General features: G+C 52.1%; 1 protein-coding gene across 1 annotated transcript; it reads right to left on the reverse strand.

Annotated features, from left to right (window-relative positions):
* Window positions 1-3,262: 3,262 nt before the first annotated feature.
* Window positions 3,263-9,779, reverse strand: LOC104692603 (lymphocyte antigen 6E). The gene is made up of 3 exons (XM_010404682.3): window positions 9,652-9,779; window positions 5,073-5,192; window positions 3,263-4,033 (listed from the first exon to the last, which is right to left on the reverse strand). Exons 1-3 carry the CDS (start codon window positions 9,701-9,703, stop codon window positions 3,825-3,827), a joined length of 381 nt encoding a protein of 126 aa, XP_010402984.1. The 5' UTR covers window positions 9,704-9,779; the 3' UTR covers window positions 3,263-3,824.
* Window positions 9,780-10,589: the final 810 nt, after the last annotated feature.

Raw genomic sequence — 10,589 nt, forward strand, 5'->3', positions numbered from 1 at the left:
AAAACCTTCAATCTGTCTCTGCTGATGATGATTCTCTGCTTTGGGTGCAATTATTTGGTTTGAGGCAGCTCGTCCTCCTTGATTTTGGAGATCTGGGCTTCAAAGTTCCTCCACCAAGTCCGGCAAAAACCAGTAGGTGGCAGGACCAACCCAGGGCTTCTCCTCCCTGGGCACCATGGGCATTCCCAAAATACAAAATTGGGCGTTTCTGTTCCCATTCCCGTTCCACAGCCTCAGACAGGGGTGAAATAACTCCTTCAGGATCAAGGATCCAGAGCCACCTTCATCCCAAACAGAGACCCACAGGAGCAAGAGACTTGGGATAGGGCCCTAAACCTCCAGGCATCCAGGTGTGCACCACATCTGCTTTTTCCAGAGGGCCCGGATCCTATGACCCATCCCATGGACACACATGCACACCACCAGCGCTTCCCTCCGGGGTGGTGGCAAATAAAGCCCCTGGGAGACAAATCCCTTCAAAAAACCCCAACTTGAGTAAATCAACACCAATCCAGGACATCCTTGGAGTAGCAAAGTGGATCCTTGGAGTAATAATTAAGCAACCGATCATTTGTTCTGTTGGAGCAAGGGAGTCACGTCACATTTGCGGTTTCCAAAAAGAAATTTTGCCCTTAAAAAAAAACAATTCTCAAAACCAGCTGGAAGAACCATGCTCATTTTGAAGTCCTTCTCTTGGGCAAACTGCAAACCCCCAGATCCTGGGTGGGAAGGATTTTGAGCATTTTTAGACAATCCACAAAAATTCAAGCCCTTCGTGGGGTAGTGGGAGATGGCAGCAGTTGCTGGTGAATTACAGCCATTCCCAGGATGGAAGCACTGAAACCATTTTCTCGGGAACACGCTCCGAAGTGGGCAGGTATTTCACTTAACTCTTAAATTTCCACTAGAAACACTTCCAGGATATTTTATGCTTCTAGGGAGCCAAACCTCCTCCCCTCATAACCTCTTGTCTTGTCAGAACAGGTGAATACCTGAGTTTTCTGCTCAGATTTTGATCTCTGAATTCCACAGTCCACAGAAACACATCCAAAGCACTTCAGGGCTGTCCCACCACAGCCCTCAAATTCCAAATCCAGCATTTGGTTTAGCAACCCACCAGTGTGAACACTTAATGAATCCTGTGTTTTCCTACTTATTGTCTTATTATTAATGGTTTGAATTACTTCACCTGCCCCTTTTTAGGCCCGGGTTTTACAACGGACGAGGTTCTCACCAGGTTTGTCATTCTTGGGATTTGGGGGCAAAAATAAACCTAGAGTAGGACCAGGAATAGCGAGAGTTGGCACAATTGATGAGAAAGTGCTTGGGATTCAACTGTGACAAGCTGTCACTCCCTCCCTCTCTCAAACACACATGGATCTATCCAAGAGATCTTTGCCAGGAAAGGAAAAACTGAAAATATCCCTTTTTTCCATGCTCTAGATTGGAGCACATGGGAAGGAAGAGACAAAAAGAGAGCGAGGAGGAAAAACAAATCGCCATGTGAAATTTATCCAACCAACCCTCAGCTCAGTCCCCTGGCAATTCCATGAACATAATTTGTTATTTATTGGGATAAACCGCCTCTGGATGCTGCTCCCACCGGCCTTTGCTCCCTGGCGCAACCAAATCCCTGGCACCAGCTGAGGAATACTGAGATAGGAAGGAGATGGCCCTTGGAGGAGACAACCAGGGCCCTTGGAGGAGACAACCAGGTCTTCAGCCCAAGGGGTTGTCCACTATGGCATCCTCAGGATCCTCATAAAGGCATGGATGGACATCAGGACACAGCTGATGGCTTTGAAGTTCAGCTCTTTGCTAAAGGCAATTGAGGCCCAAACCAACCCCAAAACCTTTTTCAAGGCAGCCAGAAAAGACAGAGCCCCCTAAATCCAAGGTAGAGCACTCCGGGTGCCACCTCAGTGTCACGGCAAGTGCTGAGGGACAAATGAACCCAAAAACAGAGGTTTTGAACCCTCTTGGGAAGAAGGCTGAGGCACAGGGAAGCTGGGGAATATTCACCTCAGTTTAGGAAGTTTTTTCCCAATTTTCCCTGTGCTCCACATGCATAGCAGAGGTTTGTGGGGCACCTCGGGCCCCGAGGTCCCAAGAGGATGCATTATCCAAAGGAAGGCACATCCAAGGACCAACACAATTGATGCATTCTTCCCACATTAACCACTAAATTGCAGGTCACATCCCACTGACCCATCCCTCCTGCTGGAAAAGCTGTCATTAACATCTGTGTTGCTTTAATTAAAAGAGGGGGAGAAGGGAGGGGGGGTGGGGAAGCCCATGAAACCACTTTTGTTACAAATATTTCTGTACAACTGCAACCACCTTTCATTTATCACTCCTTGAAGAGGGGACAGAGGTGAAACTGAAGGTTTGTGGAGCTTTTGTTTGGGTTTTGACACAGAATAGGAGAAGCGGGTACAAGGCATGGCTAAAATGTGCCAACACCTGGGTTTTGCTGCTAGAAATAGGAAAAAAAGCCCAGGGCACCTCTGATCCATCAGTGGAAGTGACAAAAAGCTTGAACTTGGTGGTTTAAGGCTGAATTTTGGCTTGGTTTGTGTCAAGCAGGTCCACAGGCAAGCAGAGTAGGCAGCACAGATGACACAGAGAGGGCAGGAGGACACAACTCCCATGGGACAGCTGAGAACTTCTAGGAAAAACCTTGCCAAAACACCTGGGAAGATCCTGGGAGCTGAGGGACAGCAGATGTGGAAGGCTGGGTGGTGAAGTCACCTTCAGCAGTTCATGGGCACCATCAGGCATTGAAGGCTGGACCTAAAGATGTGGGTATTGACATCTCCTCTGACCTCACCAAATTTTTCAGACCTGTTGTCCTTGGTCATTCAGGTATCGCCATTGTTGTGGTCACCATGACAAGTCCAAAGTGGGGAAACTGAGGCACCAAGTCTTTGTAAAATGCAGATTCACTTTTAGAAGTCCTGCTCACAAGGTGATTGCTCCATTAGGGTTGACTCAGACCACAAAACCTGGCTTTTATCCCTAAAATGCACCTGGAAAAAGTCATTCCCAAGGGTGGTGGAACAAGCTGGCCCAGAGGTGTTTATCAGGAATGACGGCAACAGGGAGAAGATGGATTTGCTGCTCACAGCTGGAAAGGATGTGGAGATGAAGCACCCAAAAGCTGCTCGAGAGGGTGAGGGACCCTCATGCTGGGTACAATATTGGGATTTTCCAGAAAACAGTTCCTAATCCCTGGAGCAAGGAAACACACACACGTCCCATCTCAGGTAACAACAGGAGCAAGTTTATTCAGGTCTGGCACTTACAGAACTTGGAAGGACAAGGTACACGGCATTGGTTTTCCAGAAAAGTCAGCCCAGGATCAGAAGAAATGAAATTATTTTATAAAAAGAGACTGCAGCTGCGAGGGCCAGGAATGTGTCTCCCTTTGGATCCCGCATTCCCGCTGCCCGTGCCACCCATGTGCTGGAGCAGACCTGGTGGTGCCTGGGGTGAGTCTGTTCTCAGCGAGTCCCAGCCTGGTTTTAACCAACCTTAGAAATGGGGGGTGAGGGGGGGTTATTAATAGGTAGAAAAAGCAGAAACCCTTCCAAAATTATCCACCTTGGCCGAGGAGGAGTGAGAGTGCAGCGGGAGACGTCCACAGGAGGAGGAGAACAGCTCGGCCAAACCGCCCAGGTCTCCAATGCTTGGAAGAGCAAAAAGTCTGGGAAACAATCACCTTGGAAGCCTGCTGAGAAGTAGAGGATCTCCTTGCAGACAGCAACAGAGAAGATATTGGCTAACGAGACCCGTGGGAGGCGGCTCTTCCTCGGGCAGCCCCATCACTCGCGAGCCCGGAGGACGTAGATGAAGCTGACGAGAATTCCCAAGGCCAGGATCGTGTAACTGGCTCGGACGCTGCTGGAACCGCTGATGTTGCAGAGGAAGGAGTCGCAGCAGTAAACGGAGGCGGCCGCTATTCCCAGGTTGATCCCGGCACTGGGGCAGATGGGAGAGCATCCCTTCGAGATGGACTGGCCGGATTTGCCGCCTGGATATAAGGTTGGGGTGGAGAGGAAGAAAAAAAGACAGATTTAGGATGGTTTTTTGGGTTTCTGATCACCTGATCACCAAAGTGGCGCAGGCGGCATGGAGAGGATGAAGTGGTTCTCGGGAGACAGGAGCCCAGCCCATCTTATCACCTTGATAAGCTCCCACAAACACCCCAGAGACCACACAACACCCCAGGGACACCCCTTTGGATCAGCCAATGTTCAGCCACAACAGCTCTGGTGAGGAATCCCAAAAATCCCTCTTGAGCTTTACTCTGGGCCTACTCAAGGGAGACAGGGAGCACTGGGGAGACACTTGGGAGCCAAGTCTGCTTTTCCAGAGAAGCACAGCCCACGTTAAGAGGCAGGAAAGAGGAAACCATTAGCACTGGGCTGAGAAAGGAAGTTTATAAAAGCTCCCAGTCTCTGTTTGTGCACCTCTGACCCACCCACGCTGAAGACTCAGGCATGAAACTCCCCCTCCTTCTGCCAGGGAGAGCCAGAATGGGCTCTGGTTCCTGCAAAGGCACCAGGAGATCTGCCAGAGCATTCTGCCTCCCTCAGAGCAGCAGCTGGGAAGCACAGAACCCCCCAAATCTTCCCAGGCACTCAGGAAGGAAAGCCACAACCCTCCCTTCCCGCCTTGTCCACGGAAAGTGAAGCAAAAGGTGGGACTCAGGGACGAAGAACCCAAACAGGAGGCAAAAAATCAGCAAGAATAGCAACCCTGGAGCTTCCCACGCAGGGAGCCTGCAGCATCCTCCACGCTTTCACTTATTCATCAGCAAACTCCCCGCCCCCAGCCTGAAATTCCCCCCGGACTCGCGGGCATCAGTGCAGGCACGTGGGCTTTAACGTGACTCCTCCTGGCAGCGCGTCCCTCGTACGAATTCCCGTGGGATGGTCCGACACTCAGTTGCTAAGCAGAACTTTCCCTTTTTTCCCCCCAGCCAGAGGAAAGCAAAGCCTCGCTGCAGCTCAGCAGGTGACCCAGGAGAGCAGCCAGGAGGGGCAGGAGGAGGTGCTGCCCGCACTCACCGAGTCCCACGCCGACATACGTCGTCACGCAGTGGTTTTCATTCTCGCCACACTTGACAGGCTTCAGGCAGGCCCAGTTGGAGGAGGCATCCGAGCAGGAAAAGCAGATGAGCGTGTGGGCTGCAAGAGAAAGGCAAACCTCGCTTAGGGGCTGCTGGGGAGACCTCCTCACTTGGAGGTCCCCATCTCTGTCACACGGGATGTCCCGCATCCGGCCACAGCCACACTTTCAGTTTTGTCAACCTGCAATGTGGGGGGGGTTTTTCCCCAAAAAAATTGGCCAAGTGAATGGTTCAAGCCTAAGGAATGCATTCCGAGCTCTTATCAGCTAAAGCTGGTACAACCACAGCCTGGCACTTTCTGTCACCCCTGTTTGCACCAAGAACGTGTTCCAGCTGCAGCTGCCAACTGGAAACCAAACTCCAGAGGCAAATTTTTGAGGTTTTGGCTCATTCAGCTCAACCACCACGGACACAGTGTCCCTGCCTGGGCCAGGGGGGTTGGAACTGGATGATCTTTAGGTGCCTTCCAAGCGAAACCGTTCTGATTTTATGATTCTGTGACCCTGATGGGAAATGCTCCAGGTGTGACCACGGGTTCAAATTTCCCATGACCTGTCTTTGGGCACCCAGATCAGGCCATGCTTGAGCTGGAGCACCTGGTGGAAATGATTTCTCAGCAGAAAGCTCAAGACCTGCAAGGACTTGCACTGTCCCACTCCGTGGAGTCACAGCACTATAAAGGCAGCTTATTCATCCAATCTTTTTAATTTGGAGCAGGAGCATTAATTTGCATGTTCTCCTCCACGGCAGGTCCCCTAAAATTATAGAATCATGGAATCATTTCAGTTGGAAAAGAGTTCTGAGGTCATTGACTCCAACCATTAATCCAGCACTGCCAAATTCACCACTAAACCAAGTCTTTAAGCAACACAGCTGCACATTTCTTGAACACTTCCAGGGATGGTGATTCCACCACTGTTCCAATATTTGACCACCCTCTTCAGTGAAGAAATTTTTCCTCGTTTCCAAACTAAACCTCCCATGGAGCAACTTGAGGCCATTTATGGCTTATCCTACACCAGCAGGATGGACCAGCTGGCTCCCATCCCTCATCCCTCACAAAGAGGAATGATTGGAAAACAGCATTTGGGGTGGAAATTGGTTGTGGGGACAGCCTGGACCAGTGACTCAGCAGGGCCACGGGCACTTTGATCTCTGTATTTTACATACAAGAGCATCACATCCACGCTGCAGTTGTTGACCTACATATGCAGACAGATCAGGTCTGTTCCCAATGTTCCATGGATTTGGGATTTTGGAGCTCCCAGGCAGCCCTTCCACGAGGCACCACCTTTCCCCCTTCTGTGCTGATGGGATGAAAAACAGAGCGGGGGCTGATTCAGGGTGGGAAGTGCAAGGCGGTGCCATCGCTGCTCCCACCTCCTTCAGCCCTGCCACAAATGGATTATCAAAGAATCATGGAGTGGTTTGGGATGGAAGGAACCTTCAGGATCGTCCAGTTCCAACCTCCTGCCACGGGCAGGGACACCTTCCACTAGCCCAGGTTGTTCCAAGCCCCGTCCAACCTGGCCTGGAACATTTCCAGGGATGGGGCAGGCACAGCTTCTCTGGGAAACCTGTGCCAGGACCTCATCACCCTCACAGGGAAGAATTCCTTCCCAATATGCAACCTAAACCTACTCTCTTTCAGTTTGAAGGCATTCCTGCTTGCCCTATCCCTGTAAAATAAATCCCCCTCCAGCTTTCTTGTAGACCCCCCTTGGAATATTTTCCTAAGGAAGTGAAGCGGGGAAAGCCCTGGGATGGGCTTCTTGAGGCTCAGCAGTTCCTGCCATGGATATTTTGAAGAATTATTTGGATAAATATTGCTTAGCATCTGTCCCACTCTGCCATGGGACGGCACGACATCTCAAGCTTCTTCTCATTCCTGTTTCTCTCAGGAAAATAAAAGGTTTCTACAAGAAAAATGAGAAAAAAAATAGCAATTGCTCTCAGAGGAATGACTTTCGAGCAGCCACAGCCAAGGAGGGGAAAGAAAACAAAATATAATCTCAGAGAAACAGATTAAAGTGGGTTAGTGGGAGATCCTGAATGTCACATCAGAGCAGCCAAACCTCTGCTTTGGAGTGGAAGCCAACACCACAACCCCCCAAGCAGGAATTTCCTGGCCTGGCTCACGCATCCTCCAAGGATCCTCACTCTGGCAACAATCCCTACAACAAACCCGGGTTACCTGAGCACACCAACACAACCACCACAACTGACAGCACCGGGATTACAGGGCCACCAGCTGAGTCAAAACCTCCGGGAGAGATTCCTCAGTGGATTTCTGGATTTGGGAGAGGGGAAGGAGGATGGGACCAGCCACTGAGTCATTGCCGAGCCCATCCATGGGGTGGCCACAACTCCATGTGGGACCTCGGAGTGAAGCCCAGCTCTGCTCCCAAGTCTCAGGTGACCTGTCCCAAACCCCTCACCTCACAACCACCCCGAGGAGGCAAATTGACTCATCTCAGGAATCTTCTGCAATCAGGAATGAAGTGGATTACAGGCTTCCTGTGGGCATTCTGGCAGGACAGACGTCTCCATATGTATTTGCTCGCTGCGCTGAAGGCACGAGTGGTGCAATGCTGTTCATTAAAGGTTCCAGGAACAAACACACCAGAAATCTTTGGACATGACACAAAAGTGCTGTTGGGCATGAAATTCTCTGCCACGTGACTCAATCCATGCTCCTGCCACAGCACCTCCTACCTGTCCCCATGTTTTTCTTTGTCACACCTACCCATTACCCCTTGTCTTAACAGAAAAAAAATCCTTCCAGAAGAGGCAGAGTTTAAGAACAGAAATATTCGGTCACTTTCTGCCCCCCCCAAAAAACACCCACTGCAGAGTTAGGAGAGCACAAACACGCTGAGTGGTTTAGACAAAAGGCACAAGAAGGGTGGCAGAATTAATTTCATGCAGCTGGAGACGGAGGAAAGAGTTGCAGCTCAAGGTTACAAGAAAAGAAAAAAAACAAGGAAAAAAAAAAATCCCAAGACTGAACAATGCAAAAGAGAAGCCTTGTTTTCACCAGTGAAAGAATTTGAGTTTATTTGTTTGCTGCTCAGCTTCTCAGAGGAACAAAGAGCTCCCAAAACAGAGCAGGGTATTTGGGGGGAATTCCTTCAGATAAGGGGTTGAACCATTCTTACAAAGACAGGGAAAAAAAATGCCTTTAAAAGCCCACTCTGGAGCTTGGTAGCAGCAGGAAAATGCTGTTGCTTCAGCAGCTTTTCCACTTAGCCCCGATGCTGCTTTTCCATTCTCTTAAGGCAAAATCCTTATCAAGATCCATATGCAAGATCTTTGAGCAGGGGGTAAAGCTCTTCTGTAAGATCCCCCCTGGATATGCTGGAAGTGTTTGGGGATAAAATCACCTGCAACAACCCCTTTTGCCTCGATAAAAACTTACTTTTAAAGCTGAAAGGGTTGTAGGGGTTTTTTTTGGGGGGGGTGATGGGGAATGAAACCCTTCACTGCTTTGGCCTGGCCAGCCCATCCTCCCAGCTGGAACTGAGCACAAGCCAGCTGGGCTCTGCCCGAGACTCCACGCTTCAATTGCCAGTCGCTTCCCGGATCCCACTGGGAAGGGGGAATGGGAAGGAAAGCAAACAGCCAGTTTCTTCTCAGCGGTGCCCTCAGAAAACAAGAAGGGACGCTGTTTGCAGAGCAGGGGCTGGGAGAGCTCAGAACTCTCCCGTTTGCTCTTTGTTTGGCTTCTCCAAGCAACGACATGTGTGGGAACAATACGTGGTTTTGCACGGCCCCATGGAGTTTGGATAGTCAGGGATGGAGTCGATGGGGAAGGTGGGGATGGCAGGCCCTGCGACTTGAGCAACTTGGCAGTCACACACAACACGAACCACGTCCTCCCCAGGCTCGGTGGCAGCCCCAGGATGCGCCCCACAGGGCATTTGTCCCTTAGGGGTCATCGCGCCACGCACCGGCCACCGCAGCCGGCCCAAGGATGCTCGGAGGGGGCAGCAGGAGCCAGAATCACGAGCGGCTCTGCCCTGACTTTGCTCCATCAGCCATTGCCAGGGCTGGGCTGCCTTTCCCCTCCACCTTCCTTCCCCTCGGCTGCATCTCAGTCCATCCCAGCGCCGTTATCCCGGCTCGCTGCGCCGAAAATGGGGAGCGGAGCCGGCCCTGCTCTTTGTTCGAGCTACAACTGGGAAAAGCTCCAGGATATCCACCCGCACAGCCGGAGATGCTCACATATTCATACAGGCGGGGAAGCTCCGAAGTTCCTGCTTCAGGAGGGACACTGCTGCGAGGCAGGTCTTGGAAAGACACCCCCGCATCCCGCTCCGAACCATACCGCGGCTCAGCGCCGTGCCCCCAACCCCTCTTCAACCCTTATATCCCCTACAATCCTCCAACTTCCACAGCCCACCCTGCCACACGCATCACTCCCCCACCCCCCCAATTTGCTCTCAAACGCAGGGCTGGCGCGGGACCGGGGGACCTGGGGGGGAGGCGATGGTGGCGGGGGCATCCCCTTCCCTCACCTCTCTCCACGCACAGCACCGCGGCCAGCACAGCGAGCAGGAGCGCCTTCATGGTGCGGACGATGTGGCCAGAGAGACGCGCAGGGCGGGCGGAGGAGCGCAGGCTGGCGGCAGGGCCGGGCGCCGGGGGTGGAGAAAGGGCGACGGCTCCGCCCCGCGGGCCGGGCCTGGCCCCCGCACCGCCTCCCCCCTCCACCTCCCTGGCCACGCCTAGTTTCTTTTCCCCGCTCGGGAGAACCGGGGCCGGGGAAGGGGGCCGAATGTGTCGGCATGGCAGCGGCTGGCCGACGGGGAACAGAGCCAGCTTTCCCCTAGCCGTGCCGCAAAAGGCTTTTTCCAGCCCCCTTTCGGGTCCCCTCTGTTTCCCTGAAGGAAGAGACCGGAGCAGGGGGGCTGCCTGTATGCCGGACCCCACTCATCCAAGCGCAATCCTTCAAACTCAGCTTATTCTGGGATTCTGGGATTCTCTGACTTCCTCTACCCACATGACCTGCTGATTCCCTGCCTCACCCTCTTCCTCCATGCATCTCCTCTCACGGATCCCCTGAGCACACACACATCCTCCTCCACACATTCGCAACCACCCTGTATACACACATTCCCCATATCCTGCATGGATCTCCTGCAGGCGAGATTCCCTCGAATACAGAACCCGTCCCTGCATGCAACACCCCCTCTTCGTGTCTGACCCATCAGCACGCACAGCCCCCACTGAAGAGCCAAGCACATAAAGAACCAACTTCCCCATCTGTTTACCAGAGCCTAAATTGGATTAGGCATACAGGATTGGGAAGCTTGAAGAGCCCAGCAGCTGGGATGGCATGGGACAGCCTGGGCTGCTTGGCAAGATGAGTCTTCAGAGTGTAAATAAGTCCCCTGATGTTGGAGTGTCCCAAATTCAGTAGGTCCCACGGAAATAACTAAATCCTCTAGGAAAC

Source organism: Corvus cornix, chromosome 2 (genome assembly GCF_000738735.6).
Source record: "Corvus cornix cornix isolate S_Up_H32 chromosome 2, ASM73873v5, whole genome shotgun sequence".
NCBI lineage: Eukaryota > Metazoa > Chordata > Aves > Passeriformes > Corvidae > Corvus > Corvus cornix.